The sequence below is a fragment of the Myodes glareolus genome, chromosome 7, assembly GCF_982192425.1.
Source record: "Myodes glareolus chromosome 7, mMyoGla1.1, whole genome shotgun sequence".
In the NCBI taxonomy this organism is placed as follows: domain Eukaryota; kingdom Metazoa; phylum Chordata; class Mammalia; order Rodentia; family Cricetidae; genus Myodes; species Myodes glareolus.
This window is the reverse complement of record NC_142032.1, coordinates 2498052-2515288: the sequence shown is the minus strand read 5'-3', so window position 1 is coordinate 2515288 and position 17237 is coordinate 2498052. Positions and strand designations below refer to the sequence as shown.

The 17237-nt window shown below is 46.0% G+C and overlaps 1 protein-coding gene across 1 annotated transcript in view; it reads right to left on the bottom strand.

Moving 5' to 3' along the window:
- The window catches only part of Shtn1 (shootin 1), a 102900-nt gene extending 86108 nt beyond the window's left edge, over positions 1–16792 (bottom strand). Inside the window, exon 1 of the mRNA XM_085694171.2 lies at positions 16594–16792. Coding sequence (XP_085550297.2) covers positions 16594–16651 — 58 coding nt within the window. The 5' untranslated portion in view covers positions 16652–16792. The remainder of the gene's footprint in view (positions 1–16593) is intronic.
- Positions 16793–17237: the final 445 nt, after the last annotated feature.

The following is a 17237-nucleotide window of genomic DNA, read 5'->3' as shown; positions in this document are numbered from 1 at the left end:
AAAGGGCCTTCGCTTTCCAGTCTCTGCAGATGTGAGCCCACTGCACTGAACTCCCAGTCTCCCCGAGGCCTCAGGAAGACCAGAAGGGTCTTGAAAAAGTCTTCCTCTGTGACCTCAGCACCTGCCAGTGAGAGCTCCCAGGCCCCTGCTGTCCCTCCCAACACTACCTACCCACCTGGGTGCTAAAATTGGAGGCTCACTCAGAGATTAAAGTAGGCTTCCACACTGAACACAATGCCATTTGTCTACTTTACTCGGCGCGGAAGGTTTGTGGGATGGACATTGAACTGAGAATATCTATTTCCAGGCAAGACAGGCAGTGGCATGCCATGGTCAGAAGCCAGCTACCTTCATTTCACTAAGGTGGGAGTGCAGACTCCCAGATATGTGGGGTGCTCATGATATAACCTGAACCCCCACGTTCACACTTTAGTAAAAACACGATTTTTAGGCCTCCTTGGAGTTGAGCCTACGAAGTTTGGAACAACGACCTAAGGTAACAATGAGGCAGAGCCTCTGAAGCCAGTCTAGTCCACCAGTCACTAGAAAGGACTGTCACTGAGAACTAGGTTATCACTGGGTCACATGTTCACCTGTGTAAAAATTTTAATTGGGATTTATCTTCTAAGAGTAGCTCAGTTTTTTTTTAAAGTTTCCCATTCCTATTAATAATCTGAAGACAGAAATAAAAGCCTGAGACCAATAACTTTAATGGCATCCCAGATAGGTTCCAAGCATGGAGACACATGCCTGTAATTCCAGCGTTAGGAAGACTGAGGCAAGAGGCCCCACCCTGGCCTCAACAACCCTGTCTCAGCCTTCCCTCCCACCTAAAAACAAACATTCCATAGAACCTGATCATCAGCTCCAAAAATGTATGTTTCCCAGGAGGGCAAGACTACCCCAGTACCAGCACCTAACCGGGCGAGGGACAAGCTTCAGAGGCCAAAGGGCTGGGGTCGCCCACTGTGACAACCGTGCTAAAAACACTGAGGTCCTAACTTACGGAAGCCACAGACCCACTGACAGAACAGTTCTGGACACACATACAAAGATGGAGCCTTTTCCATGCCCAACCAGCAAGAGCTAATAAAACACAAAGTGAAATCAACACCCATCACACATATTCCAGAAACTGAGCTTGAACCAAATCGCCCCGGGATCAAGGAAATCATTGCAATGTGCCCCCTTTCACATAAACAAACAAAAACTAAGTGTGATATTTGAGATTTCTAAATACACGTTGACGCTATTGGGTAGTAGACTATGGTCATGGCCCCAAACATCATTATTCTACCTAATATAGCTTCAAAACAGGAAAGATAAAAATATTTTATTGACCGACTTTGGCTTAAACTACTTAGAATTAAGTGCATCTGCAGGGCCAGGCAGATGGCTCCACTGGCCACACAGGCGTGAAGAATGAAACTCGAATCCCCAGAACCACATACAGATGGGCACAAGAGCACACATCTCTAATCCCAGCATTCCTATGGAGAGATGGGAGGTGGAGTCAGGGTAATCCTTGGTGGCTTGAGGGATGGCTAGCCTGGCATATATTGTGGAACTATAAGAAAAGAGCTGCTGTCTCACATAGGTAGATGGAGGAACTGACATGCAAGGTTATTCTCCGCCCCCCTCCTTTGGTTCTTCGAGACAGGATTTTCCTGTAGCATTGGGGCCTGTCCTGGAACTCGCTCTGTAGACCAGGCTGACCTCGAACTCAGAGATCCCCCTGTCTCTGTCTCCCGAGTGCTGGGATTTAAGGTATGTGCCACCACCACAGCCCAGCCAAGGTTGTTCATTGACTTCCATATGTGCCTGGATCCATACGCATAAACATCATACTCACACACAATATTTTTTTTTACTTAAAATGTTTTAAAGTATCTGTAGATGAAATTTAAAAATCAAAATCGGGGCCAGTGAGACGACCCATAAGGTCAAAGTACTTCCATCAAGTCTGACAACCTGAGTTCAACTCCCAGTGTCCACGTGGTGAATGGAGAGAACCAGTCCCCTAGGCTGTCATCTGACTTCCATGTGTGCACCGTGGTGTGTGCACACACACACGCACATCGAAATGGATTTACCACTGCATTATTAGTGACCTACTTTACAGGCGTACATATCAACAGTAATGGCTTATAAAAGTATACTCTCATATTGACATTAAGAAATAAGATTTTTTTTTCTATTTACAACATCAAATAATGGCTTGGGAAGCTTTTCTAAAACTACACACACCATGCTTCCATTATAGTGCCAACAGACCAGACAAAACACGACAAACTCCTAATTGCTGGCTCTTTATTACAAGGCATTAATTAAGAGCCCTTCACCTATAATATTTTAATAGAAACTGCCGAAAACACGCTTTACTTATAGCTAGGTGCAACTGTAACAGACAACAAAAGCAAGGACTTAAGTAGGGAAAAACAGAAGGAGCACAATGACCTTGGTCATAGTCGGGGACTGCAGGGGGAAGGGGCACAAAAGGAAAGAAAAACGTTGATTTCTTTGAAGTTAACAACAACAACAAAAAACCAACAACAAAGCTCACTCCCAAAACAACATTCATGCACACGTACACACAAATGCATACATATGAATGCGTGTCATCCGTGTCATCCTGATACTGGGGTATCGCTATCAATGGCTATGAAGTGGCCTCTATTATTCAGGTACTTCATTTTTTAAAATTATGGCTGTATGTGCTGTGCAGTTCCCTGCAGTGGCCAGAAGGGGGCACTGGATCACCTGGAGCAAGATTTAGGGGTGGTTGTGGGTGCTGGAAACCAAACTCGGCTCATTTGTAACAGCAGTGAGGACTCTTAACCTCAGAGCCATCTCTCCAGCCCTCTCAGCTACTTCTTTTATGGTATGTGAAGAGGCTTCACAGAGAGCAGTATTTTACTGCCTCAGAACTGGCTAGAAGTTTGAACATTTAAAGCAGCATGCACAGCTCAAGAGGTTTGGCAACGCTATCCTTTGAAGCAGTGCCTCACACAAATGTGACGGGTTCCTTCCCATAGGAAAGACACAGCTTGGAAGACTTCACACCTCGGTTTATCAGCTTTATAGACATCTAATTAAATGAGCACATATTGGCTGGGAGTCATCTCCCGGAGTCTTGGCTTCCTGGTATGGATTTGGTAGTCTTACCCTGGGAAGTAAAGGAGCTAACGTAGGCTGGTGTTGTCTAGTGTCAGCCATGGTAATTGCTACCTAAGTTGCAGAGCTTGCCAGATCCTGAATAAACACCCAAAGAATGTCCTGGGTTTCAAGGTTACTTTTATTTCTGCCCCCCTCACCAAATGGCTGACTGAAAGCAATCTGTGAAAGCAGGAGACACTATGTTACCAAGCAAAAGCAGGGAAGCAAGCTAAGGCGCTAAAAGCCATTTGTCACAGCGAATCCTGGCAAGGGCGTGGAAGCACGCCTGCGAACCAGACTCTTCAATCCTAGAAGCACACTTGAGCCAGCAGGAGAGCTTGGCAGTCGTGGAGCCCTGGACCCCTCTCCACAGGGGTGCCTCTGAGGTTGATCTACCGAGTCTAGGGCGGAGTTTGGTCATCTTTACTTTTTATTAAGAAATAAATTCCTTAATGTGTATCCAGTGTGAGGAACAACTGCTTAACAGTGTAAAATAGAGAAAAAGGCGGATCCGGAGAAAACTAGGGGAATATCATATGTTTAAGAATCACGCTGGTTCTCCATTCTCTAGGTCGCTAGTGCTGAAGGAAGCCATCCGTAGCAGGCTTTGTCTTTGGGCCACCAACCCTCCCAAATAAAGGCACAGATACTTATCACTAATTATGAAGGCTCAGCCTTTAGTTTATGCTTGTCCCACTAGCTCTGATAACTTAATTCAACCCGTTTTTATTCATCTATGTTTTGCCTCGGGCCTTTTTACCTTTCTTTCATTCTGTATGCCCTGCTCTCCTTGCTTCCTCCTGTCTGGCTGTCTGGGCCCAGTGGTGGGCTAGCCAGCTCTCCCTTTCTCTCTGTCCACAAACCCCGCCTGTCCCTCCTCTCACCAGCTATTGGTCATCCAGCTTTTTATTAAACCAATCAGATGCCTTTGGCAGGCAAGGTGAAACAGCAATGCATCTTTTTATAGTTAAACAAACACTGCATAAACAAAACCAACACACTGGAATGTGACGTTTTACTCTTTTGGCTCTTTAGTCTTTTGACATGATGAGGTGGGGGGCTCATCACCCAACTCCCAAATAAATGCACACAGGGAGGTTTATTCTTACTTATAAATGCCTAGCACTAACTTGTTTTTTTTCCTAGCGAGCTTTTCTTAACTTAACCCATATACCTTTTCTCTCCGGACTTTTTCCTTTTCTGACTTCTGTATATTTTACTTTCACTCTTCCTCCACGGCTTGCTGTGTGTAGCTGGGTGTCTGGCCTCTGACCTGCTCCCCCTCCTCCTTGTTTCCCCTTCTATTTATACTTTGTCTGCTCCTCCTCTGGTAGTTATTCACTGCCAAACTAGCACTTGAAAGACCACCCTAAATACCTTCAAGGACCCACCAAACTGCTCTAATCTTTCAGAAGTGCCTCACCGATATGTTCTTCCCCAGTAGCCAGTATCAGGGTCCTAACTCAGACCCTCCACAGTGACACCCACTTATCTATCCTCTAATTTCCTAGTCCAGGTTGATTCTTGCTCTTTTTCCCCCTCCAAAGTTTCATTTACTTAAGAACCTCCAAAGCCTTTGGCATCACTTTCTTAAGCCCCACTTCTCTTCTGGCCACTCAGCTCTTGCCCGCAGACCACAGAGTCTAGGTAAAGAGTTCTGCTCTACCCATGAGGTCTCCTGCAACCTCTCCCTTTGCAATGAAATTTAGCTGTCATTTCTTCTAGGGAGCTCTTCTTGTATGTCTTGGGCAAAATCAGCAGTTATATCTTAATATACTACCAGAGCTCCCTACTCATATAGAGGCTGAGCACCCTCAATGCCAAAGTCTGAGATGTGAAAAGCTCCAAAATTGACAACTTTCTGAAGGCACAGTTCCAGATTTTGGAGCATTTGGGACTTCACATTTTCAGATAAGGGATGCTGAAATGGTAAAGACTATACAAATATCCCCAAAGCCAGAACTATCCAAAACATGAACAAATATCATACCTCTGCTTGAATCCCTGTGCACAACACAACATTACAAAGTTATGTGCACACATGTCTGCCTGCTTGGCTTTTCTCCCCACTCAGTGGATTGTGCTCTGCCTATGTCAACAGAATACCAAGCACAGAGTCCACACCTATGCCAAACAAATGAACAAAAGGTTCATACAAACATACCACGCAAAATTATTAAGCCAAATATTAACATCTCCATTTTAGAAGTGAGAACGCAGATGCATAGACAAGTCACACCTGAAGTAGGAAGTGGAGGCAGACCCTGTTTACTGATTCCCAGAACCACTCACAGCAACTGACATTGCTAAGCGTTCCTGGGAGGAACCTGATAGCACACTGGAGGGGAAATGATCCTTTGGGGTAAAAGACTACGCCTTTACCCACCCGTGTGTCTGCATCTAGGACAGTGCCTGGCTTAAAGTAAGCACGGTTCTGGAGCAAGAATGAATCTGCATTCCTGGGAGCATATCGCGGTCAGCCAAGCACTCTCACCAGGCAGGGTCTCTCACACAGAATGTTACATTAAGACACAATAAAAACAAAGCCTTAAGTAACAACCAAACGTATCTAGAAAGAAATGCACAACACTGTTTCCTGACATTTCCTAATGCGGATTTGCATCCATGGGCTGAGCCTGCCTGTCAGACTCAGGGAGCCTTGAAACCTTACTAATGGGAGGTGCGGACTGGAGCCACAAAGGCACTGTTCAATTAGGACAGGCCCCCCTTCTTCTCGTGTCCCAGTGGATTCTCCTCCACTTAGAGCCAGAGTTGAGAGGGAAGCCATTTATACCCCACTTGTTAATTAAATCATTATAAAAGCCAGGGGTGGGGGACCACTGGGACAGCTGATCAAAAAAACAAAGGTGACAGATTTCCTATCAGGAAAGGAATTATGGCAAGTCTGAGCTCCGTGTTCCACACTAGGTGGAACACATTTCAGAGCTAATAAAGACTAATGCAGAAGAACTCTCTGCAAACCGTATGAATGACTTCAAATTAAACATCCAGAAGGGGGGAAACTAAGTATCTTTACAGTCTATCTATCTATTACATATATAGTAATATATACTACATATATGTGTGTCTGGTCTCTAGCATGTACATCACACAATCTCCACAACAACAAAAAACAAATAAATGGTACAGCAACAGTCCTCTTCGATCCATCAGAGAATTGAGGTCACAGGGCAAGTCCCATGTCTGTCACTGGAGACACAAGGACAGCACAGAGGACTATCTTATGGCAGTGAATGGCTAGAAGAAACCCCTGCTAAAGATCTGGGACCCAGACAGGAAAATCTAGGCTATATGAGGCTTGGTTTGAACAGATTGAGTTTAAAATGCCCTTGAGGTGGGGAGGTAGAAGGGCAGGTTAGTCGGGAAGGGGGAAAGGATTTTTTTGTTTCACGTCCTAGAGGTTCCTGTTTTTAGATGTAGCCACTCTATGACCAGATGCTCAGATGCTCAGAGAACTCTATTTCTCTCTCTCTCTCTCTCTCTCTCTCTCTCTCTCTCTCTCTCTCTCCCTCCCTCCCTCCCTCCCTCCCTCCCTCCCTTCCTTCCTTCCTTTTTTTTCTTGACACAGGGTCTCTCCCTACATAGTCCTAGCTAACCTGGAGCTCACTACAAAGACCAGGCTGCCCCCAAACTCGCAGAGAGCCACCCCTCTGATTCCCTGCCCTGTGATTAAAGGCATGGCCATCATGCCCAGCTTGCCACTCTGTTCTTAAGACCTGATCTCAAGAGAAACTGCTTTACTAGAGCCTAACAGATTTAGAAGAGGGAAGTACCCAAGTCAATCCCACCCCATCCCCCTTCACACCCCAACCCTGTCTTCCTGCTCCCTGGAGGGCAGGGCTAGGGTGCAGGACACAAAAATAAAGGCGAAAACTTGTGAGAGCACAGCCCCAGGGCAGATTCACTAACTCCCTATCCTGGGCCTCTGACACAATCACAGAACATAGAGACATCCAAGCCTTACTAAAGCAAATGTTTACAGAAGATTTATTCATGATTAACTAAATTCAGGCCTGCCCAGGATGTTCTTCGGTGGGTGGAGAAATAAACAAGCTGTGGTACATCCACACAATGGAATATTATTCAGCAAAGCAATGTGATCCATCAAGCCACAAAAAGACCTGCAGACTGCTAACTTAAGAGTCGATATGAAGGGCCACATGTACGGCATGAGTCCAACTGCAGCATCCTGGAAAGAGCTGTCATGGAAGCTGTGGCCATTAGCAGTTAGAGGAAGAAGCAGGGAGTGGCTGGAGTGTATGGAGACTGGGGAGCAGTGAGACTGTTCCGTGTGCTCCTGTAATGTCAGGCACACACCGTATACCACTCAGATCCCACAAGAGTCCAGTACAAACTGAACCCTGGGCCAGCAAGAAGGACCTGCTGGTAGAGGTGCTGGCAACAGGTCTGGTGACTTGAGTTTGATCCCCAGAAGTCATGTAAAGGTGAAAATAGAGGACCTCTGACCTCCCCATGAATGCCATGGCACATGTGCACCTACACACCCACACACAGACACACACACACCCCTACACCCACACACATACAGACACAGACACACACATACACACCCATACACCCACATACAGACACACACACACCCCTACACCCACACACATACAGACACAGACACACACATACACACCCATACACCCACACACAGACACACACACACCCCTACACCCACACACATACAGACACAGACACACACATACACACCCATACACCCACACACAGACACACACACACCCCTACACCCACACACATACAGATACAGACACACACATACACACCCATACACCCACACACAGACACACACACACCCCTACACCCACACACATACACACCTCCCCACATACACACCCACACAGACACACCCACACCCAAATACCCCCACACACAATACACACACCCATACACACACACACATACAGACACAGACACACATATACACCCACCCACATACACACACACACACTCACCCACATACACACACACATACCCACACACCACATACACCCACACACATACACACACAGACACAAGATATTTTTTAAAAATAATAAACCATATTGTAAACTGTAGACATTGGTTAACAATAATGCACTAACATTGGCTTAAATAATGAAATCACAAGCACAACAGAATTCAAGATATACATGCTTTTTAGATCTATCATTAAATTTATCTTGAATTTTTCTTGTACCCCATAATATATAAACAATTATTGGTAAATTTAAAAAAGACTATTTTACTCCAGCCCCACGAACATACAAATGTGTATAAGAATGTAAGCGACATTATCACTTCAGTAAACTTCAATTTTGTACACGTTAGATATAGAGCTAGGGAGAGGGCTCGGAAGAGAGAGTGCTTGCTGTACAAGCACGAGGACCCATGTAAAACACGAGCCAAGTGTGGTCACACGCATGCTCCTAACTCCAGCACTGTGAGGGTACAAGCAGAAACAGGAGAACCTCTGGGGCTTGTCAGCCACCACCCTAGGTCCAGTCTCAGGACAATAAAGCAGAGGGATAGAGCAGGACCGCTCTGTATCCTCTGCAAGTATCCCTGAACACTTGCAACATGTGCACATGCATGCACACGTGTGTGCACACACATACACCTGCACCTGCTTCTGCACACCTGCATAAACACACACATCTACACATGTACACCTACACACCGGTAGCTACACACACACACCTGCACACATATACCTGCTTCTGTACACCTTCAGCTACACACATAGACACACTCACACATGCACGAGCACACACACATGCACATCTTCATGCACAAACACACACACAAAAATTTAGATACGTTGGAAAAAAAACCTGAACTTCAAAGTGTGTAGTCATCAGGAGATTTTCTCTAGGATCATCATGAAAATTCAGATCCCAAAATGGTTCTTACAGTCGGTTGTTGACACATGGGCTAGGAATTCCAGTATTGGAAAGGAACAGGCAGGGAACCGTGACTAGTGTGAAGTCATTCTGATCTCCATACTGAGTACTGGGCCAGCCTGGTCTACAGAATAAGACCCTGTTTTAGAGGAAGAAAAGAAGGAAGGAAGGAAGGAAGGAAGGAAGGAAGGAAGGAAGGAAAGAGGAGAGGAGAGGAGAGGAGAGGAGAGGAGAGGAGAGGAGAGGAGAGGAGAGGAGAGGAGAGGAGAGGGAGAGTAAGGGGGAGAGAAAGAGAGAGAGAGCGGGAAGAGAGGGAGGGAGAGAGGTGGGGAGGGAAGGTGTAAAGAAAAAAGAAAAGAAAGGAGGAAAAAAAAGGGAAATACAAAACTATCTGCCTGTAACCAGCAATTGCCCGCCTGTAACCTTTTGCCATCCCTAGACAATGCACAGTGCCCACTTCAATGTGAAGTCTATGGAAATAGTTGTCATATTACATTATTTGAGACAAATCATAAGAAAACTTTTTTCAGCTATTTTCTTTGCAAACCAATTGTATATTATTACTTATATGTGCATGCAAGTTTTGCTTGTCTGTATGTCTGTGTACCACATGTGTGCCTGGTGCCCACAGAGGCCAGAGAGGAGCATCAGATATTTTCAATCTGAAATTGACTGAATCTGTACAAGTGGGATCCATGGACATTGTGGGCAGGGCCCCAAGAATGTGAAGAGTCCCTATGTATCCGCTAATGCATTTTACATTAATTGGAACATTTGTTAGATTTGGGCCCTATTGACACAGTCTGATAACCCAAAGTCCACATTTTATTCAGATTCCCTTAGCTTTATTTATGTCTACAAATGGATTTTGATTTGAGTGGGCTCACAAAAAATGACATGGAGCCTTATAAATTATGAAAACTTGGCCTGCAACTTAGGCTTGTCCCGCTAGCTCTTATAACTTAAATTAACCCATTTATAGTAATCTACACTTTGTCTCCTGGCTTTTTACCTCTCTGTGTCCTGTGGTGTCTCTCTTCTGCCTAGATTCCTGTCTTCTTCTGTCTTCTTCTCTCTCTGCCTGGAAGTCCCGCCTAACCCCTTCCTGCCTAGCTATTGGCCATTCAGCTCTTTATTAAACCAATCAGAGGACACCTTGGCAAAGATACATCTTCACAGTGTGCAAAAAAGATGATTCCATAATACATGTCCTTTTTCCAGTACCTACACTGAAATATCACATCCCATTTAATTGTCTTATGTCCTTGGGTACTTCTTCACCTTGGTCCCCACTTTTACGACCTTGAGAAGTTCTTCTTGTTGTTGTAATAAAGTATTTTTTTTTTATTTGAGAGCAAGTTGTTTGCTTTGAGTGTTTTTTCCCAGTGAGATGGCAGAGACAAGGCCTCAAGTAGCCCAGGCTAGCCTCAAACTCACTGGGTAGCTAAGAATGACTCTGAACATGAGACGCTCCCGTGGCCCTCCCATGCCGGGACTGTGGCACTACCATGAACCTGTGACACTCCAGACTTTGGCCTGTCCCTTTGTCCAGAGCTTGACAGCTTTAAGGAGTGAATCTACCTCAGCCAAGTTTTTTTCTGATGTTTTCCTTAAAAGTGCACGGGACTTCAAGATTTTGAAGGGAAAACCAGAGATAAACTGTCATTCCATCACATCCCACACACATTATTTCATGCCCTGGGTCACATCTTGCCTGTTTTTGATTCTCCAGCGTTGGGCAGTGGACAATTCTTCAGTGAGCTTCCGTGTCTCTTGGTCCCATCACGTGAATGTCTTAGTTTGAACACTTACTTAGTTTTGGAACCCACAGGATGCCCCAGGCTCAGCTTGCGTATTTGAGTATCTCAATCATAAAATCAACCATTTCCCTTGAGAACCCTGCTTCTCTTATCAGAGGGTACTATTAGCAACCTAGTTCTATATGTAACAATCTGTGTCTACACGAAGCTAATACAAGCTCACACAGATGCCTTTAACTCTAGACCATTACCAAAAGCATGACTTTCAATAGGAAAAAAACCTTGGCCCTGCCAAGGTCAAATATATATCTTATCTGCACTTTAGAATGAAAGTGAGACATAGATTGATTTAAAAAGGGGGTTAGAAGAAAGAGAACATCATATGTTTCACTTTTATTTTATGTTAATATTTTTAAATCAAAGGAAGAGCCAGTTCCCTGGAAGAAGTGTTAATGGAGAGGGGGCTCCAAGCAGCAGGCCTGGCTCCAGCTCGTGAAGGTCCATCTCCAGGAGGGCCTGGACACTATCTCCTCAGTAGTTTTTAGTACCTTGGAAGTAAACTACAATTCTAATAATCATCTGGTGACTCGGAAACAGGCAACTCCTGGACCACACGTAGAAAAACAGTGCTGACATAATCCAATAATAAAAAAAAAAGGAGTATAGACCTAAACAGAGAACTCTCAACAGAGGAATCTAAAATTGCTGAAAGACACTTAAGGAAATGTTCAACATCCTTAGTCATCAGAAATGCAAATCAAAACAACTCTGAGATTCCATCTTACACCTGTAAGAATGGCCAAGATCAAAAACACTGATGACAACTTATGCTGGAGAGGTTGTGGGGAAAAGGGAACACTTCTGCATTGCTGGTGGGAATGCAAGCTGGTATGTCAATGTGGCGATTTCTCAGAAAATTAGGAAACAACCTTCCTCAAGACCCAATAATATCACTTTTGGATATATACCCAAAGGATGCTCAATCATGCCACAAGGACATGTGCTCAACTATGTTCATAGCAGCTTTGTTTGTCATAGCCAGAACCTGGAAACAACCTAAATGCCCCTTGATCAAAAAATGGATAAGGAAAATGTGGTACATTTACACAATGGAGTACTGCACAGCAGAAAAAAATAACGACAGCTTGAATTTTGCAGGAAAACGGATGGAGCTAGAAAACATTATTTTAAGTGAGGTAACCCGGACACAGAAAGACAATTATCACATGTACTCACTCATAGGTGGTTTTTAAACATAAAGCAAAGAAAGCCAGCCTACAAACCACAACCCCAGAGAACTTAGACAACAATGCAGGCACTAAGAGAGACTTACATAGATCTAATCTACATGGGAAGTAGAAAGTAGAAAAAGACAAGATCTCCTGAGTAAATTGGGAGCATGGTGACCTTGGGGGAGGATTGAAATGGGAGAGGAGAGACAGGGAGGTGAGCAGAGAAAAATGTAAAGCTCAATAAATAACAATTTAAAAAAAGGAAAGAAAAACAGTGCTGAAAAGCCAAGTTTGCACTTGAAGCCAAGGCAGCCATATCATTTCTGATGGCCTTCTACTGAGTGGCTCTGAGTGTATTGCCCAGGGCTGGTACCTCAGTTTCACATACTAGTACGGCCATGCAATGCCTGGGCCCTTTGAATTACAATAATGTCCCACTGTTTGCTCCCCCAGGAGCTAAAGGAACCCCGAGAAAAGCACCCATGAGTCAGTAGCTTAGCTCTAGGAAGAAGCTGATTCTTAAGAACGAGATCTGTGTTAACCAACCATCTGCACTGGGATGAGGTGGTACACATTGTCCACAGTCTGGATACTCAGAAAGTGGAGGCAGAGTCGGGAGTTCAAGGTCATCACGTTATACAGAGTTTGAGGCCAACCCGAGTTCAACAAATGCAAAGAGAAATCTTACCATGGAATATTTGCTTTCAGTAGTCTTTGCCCAAGAATGGCCACGGCTTTTCATTTTTTTCACTGCCGTTGTTTGTTTTTTACTGAGAATACCCTTATTACGCAGTTCAGTGGCGGAATACTTGCCTAGCATATATAAGGGTTTGGGTCCCACCCTTAGCACTGAGAAGGATGAAACGGGGAGGGAAAGAGGGAAGGAAGAGAGGGGAAAGGCATATTATGAAATGGAGTCCACTCTTCATCAGGGTCAACGGCACTGCCATGCAATACTGACCAGCCTCATCGCTATCTATTGTTTGGGTCAGGCCCTGCGATGGTGGTGGCCCATTCTGCTTTGGACAGCAACAGTCCTCCGTGGTTTTGGTGGAGGAAGCAGTTCAAGCCCCTCCCTGATCAGAAGGTCAAGAATCCATGACCCATCCAAGCCAACCAGACTAGTCTTCCTGGATTTCATACTGTCTCCAGACCCAGAACTCAGCAGCAGCAGGGGCCAGGCCTTCTTTGCTGGTCTCTGATGCTCTCCTGGTGCCTGGCTATGAATATTCAGGGCATGCATGTTGAATGAATCACACAGAAAGCCGAGCACCTTCAACAAATGCTGAACTAAGTCTATCATTTTCCAAAAGAATTCTACAGAGAGAGAAAATTGTATGATGTTTTGTAAGGGAAATGTCCACTTTGATAGCTGGGAAATATGCATCGGAAATAGTACCCTAAGTTACCATTTCTCCGTGCATTAACGATGTCAATCAGCCCAATAAAATAAAGCCCGTAGGGGGAGAAAAGACAAAAGGAGAATTACCTCATTACCTCAGCATCTGCTTGAACATAAAAAATCACACACTGGCTAATTTTTTTAAGGGACATAATATAACTTTCTAGAAAGACATAATCTACCTAATTATACCATTCAGTAGACGGGAACATACAATGTTGTGAAGTAATTCAGAAGTGGGTGTGATTTATAAGACACAGAGCGTGGGGGCTGGTACATAGAAATTAGAGATTGTTCATATTATGACAGGCTCCTTCACTGCACTTCACAACTTTGTCAGGCCCAGCCTCACTCTCACCACTGAAGGCTTCCCACTAGAGACGACGGCTGTCAGCTCTGCAGTACCCACAGCAGCCTCCTTCCTCAACAACCCCCTGGGGAAGAGGTTCAAGTTTTAGACTTAAAACTCAATCAAAGAGGGAGTCGCATGAGAAGACAAAAATGGCCAACAAATACTTGAAGACCAGAACTTCACTGATGGTCAGGGCGACAGACATTTTAAAGGAGACATCTTGCCAGTTCCAATGGCAGAAATTCAAGAACTTGTCAGGCTGCCCAGCTGATGATTACTGTCAGCCAACGCTCACTGGTATCTGTGATGAGGGCACTGCTGGGGGAAGGCAAACTGGCACAACCGTGGACGGAGGAGTGCCTGTGCACCGGATGGCATAAATTCATAACACGCATGCCATCAAATCCAACAATCCCCTCTCTAAGAACCTGCCCTAGAAAAAAATAATAGTCTATTTATTTGCATGCCTCTTTGATTGATGACTGTCTACCAGACAAGAAACGTCCTAAGAGCCAGGAGAGTCTGATTCACCATCTAGCCACATGCTCTAGAACTTGGGCCCCTTATACAAGTAATTGGTAATTGTTTAAAGATGCAAACGCATGTTTACTCAGCATTAAACAAGGGAAATAGAGCAACCAATCAAAATGACCTTCTTGTTCATATCGAATGGGGAAATTAAAATTCTGGCTCACCACAGCAACAACCCACCATCAACATAAAAACATGAACATAGTACTGGTGTACCCAAAGACGTGATGGCCATGTTTACACCTCAAACGCCTGGCTTCCTAGTTAATTCCACAGGTCAGACAGCCATTACATACTCTTAAATAAGTCTTTATCAAAGTCTGGCTGACAAACACATTCTGGTTTAAAATATGAAAATCTCACAGTAGGTTGAACCACCCTAACACCCATGTGAGCAATCTCGATGTTGGGAGGGTGGGGGAGAGAACTCTCAAGAAACACAAACCTAGGTTCTATTACTTCTAATTCCATCACTTCTGGTTCAAGTCCTCCATGAGGAAAATGGAGCCTTTCGAAATATCAAGCCATGGATTTGTTTTTTAACACAATTCCATCACTTCTGGTTCAAGTCCTCCATGAGGAAAATGGAGCCTTTCGAAATATCAAGCCATGGATTTGTTTTTTAACACAATTCCATCACTTCTGGTTCAAGTCCTCCATGAGGAAAATGGAGCCTTTCGAAATATCAAGCCATGGATTTGTTTTTTAACACAACAACACAACACAATACAGGGGAAGAGCTAAGAACCTAGGAGTCCCCCCTTCTTAAACGTCAGTCCAGCAAAGGGCCAGAGAAGGTATTTGTGGGTGTCACTGTCGTTAGCGTACTCTGAGAAGTACAAAGAGAATAAGAGGAAATAATATTTTATTTTGTCTTACACTCATTTGCAAACCAACCATCCATCAAAAGATCTGGTATTAACCAAAACTGAAAGTTTCCTAACTCCAGAAAAATAATTCAAAGTGTTGTGATGAGACACAGAAACGTGTTATTAAAACTAAAACTAGTGAAATCCAGTTTTGTTTAAAAAAAAAAAACAAAACAGTTGAGAGATTCCAAATAAGGCAATCTGTCCAGCTCCTGGAGTCACAGGTGCTGTGTGGGTTGACTTGGGGCTAATTGTTGATAAGCAATTAACACTCATTCCCAGTTTCTAGATAGAGAATTTCAGCAGAATTTCAGCGAGGTTAGCTAACTCCTTGAGGAGACACAGTACAGTGCTGTGGAGATCTTTCCGCCCAGAGTGTGGTGGACACTATGACCGATGGGTTTGAAAAGCCCTTTGATAGGACCTCTAAACCAACTGACTTAGCCCCTGTCTTCAGTCACAAGGCTAAGGGAGGGAAGGCACCAACTTCAGAGCTGGTGAACTGAGCCAAGAGCAGCGAAAGGACCAGACTGAGCCACAGAGCAGGCCCCTTCCAGGGTCAGCAAGTCGCTCAGCACGGGCATGCCCTGCACACTTTTACTTCCTAAACCTGTGTGGTTCCTCTTTCTTGACCCATATTTTCAAACCAACCTTTGAGCAGGATAATTGCCTGATTTTTTTTTAAGTGTGTCAGGTTAACTGGATCTAGGATTTGGCTTTGTTCACCAATGTGCTGAATGACAGTCATCAGCTCCCAAGCAGTAGAGAAATGCTTGCAATAAGGCCTGGCTTTCTGGCACCCAGCATCAGCCCCGCTCCCTCAGAAAGCCCCACACAGGCAGGGTGTCGACTCACTGACTAATAAATTGCTAAAAATGGGAAGTGATGAGAACACGTCGGTGGCCTAAAAAATCCCAGCTGGGTAAAGAAAAAGGAACTAGACCGAGCCCCAAAGAAAAGCTGGAAAAGCTGCAGGCCCAGGAACGCTGAAATGTGCAAGGGTGGGGCCAGGCCATCCGAGCTACCACCCCGCGTCCAGCGATCCTGCTTTGCTCGCTTCTCCCGAGTGGATCCGAGTGCGAGCCGTGACCCTGTCCACGCCCGATGCGTGTCCCTTCCCACTCCCTGGTCCCGCAATCCCTGCAGGTCGCGCTTCTCCCACTGCGGGAAGACGCTCCAGCTCCTCCGCCCAGGGCTCTGCATGGCGCGCGGAGCTCGGGGAGCGCTGCACCGCGGCTGAGCTGCGGGGTGGCTGCGTCGGCCTCACGATCCCCGGGGCCCAGGCTGGCACCTGCGGCAGCGCACCGAGCTGTCCCGCCCGAGGCCGCGGCTCCCGCACCTGCGCCCGCGGGCCCGCCTACCTTGCTCCTTCAAGCTGGTGATGAGCTGCAGCTGCTTCTCCTCGTCCGAGCTGTTCATTTTGGCGGGTGGGGCTGGGGATAAAAGGCAAGGAGGGAGAGGCGAGGGGGACACGGGGGAGGGGGAGCAGAAAGCAAGACGCCGGTGGCGCGGCGTGCGGCTGCACTACCCGGAAGTTGGGATCGCTCCCGCTCCTCCCGCTCCTCCTCCTCCTCCAGGCGCGCAGCACGCGGTGAGATCATCCCGCGCACCTACTCGCGGCCTGCGGCTGCTCCACCTGCGGCGGGCGGGCCTGGGCGCTGGGCCCGGGAGGGGCGTGGGAAGCGAAGGCGGGTCAGGTGTCGAGGCCCCAGGGCGCCTGTGCGTCCGTGCGTGTGGCCTCCGCTGCGCCCTGCATTGCAGCCCCGACGCGCACGCAGAGAACTCCCGCCCCGGGTTCGCCACCCCAGAGCTGGACAGCGGATCTGAGCCGGACGTGACCAACCTCAGCCGCGCTCTATCACTCACTGGTCTCTGGCCCAGGGCTGGAAAACCTCTGTTCTACACTTCTACAGGGAACACCTTGAGGCCAGACCCCAGCAGGTGCTTCTTGCAGGCTGTCTGGCTAATTGAGTCACTGCACAATCCTGGGGGGGAAGACGTGGCA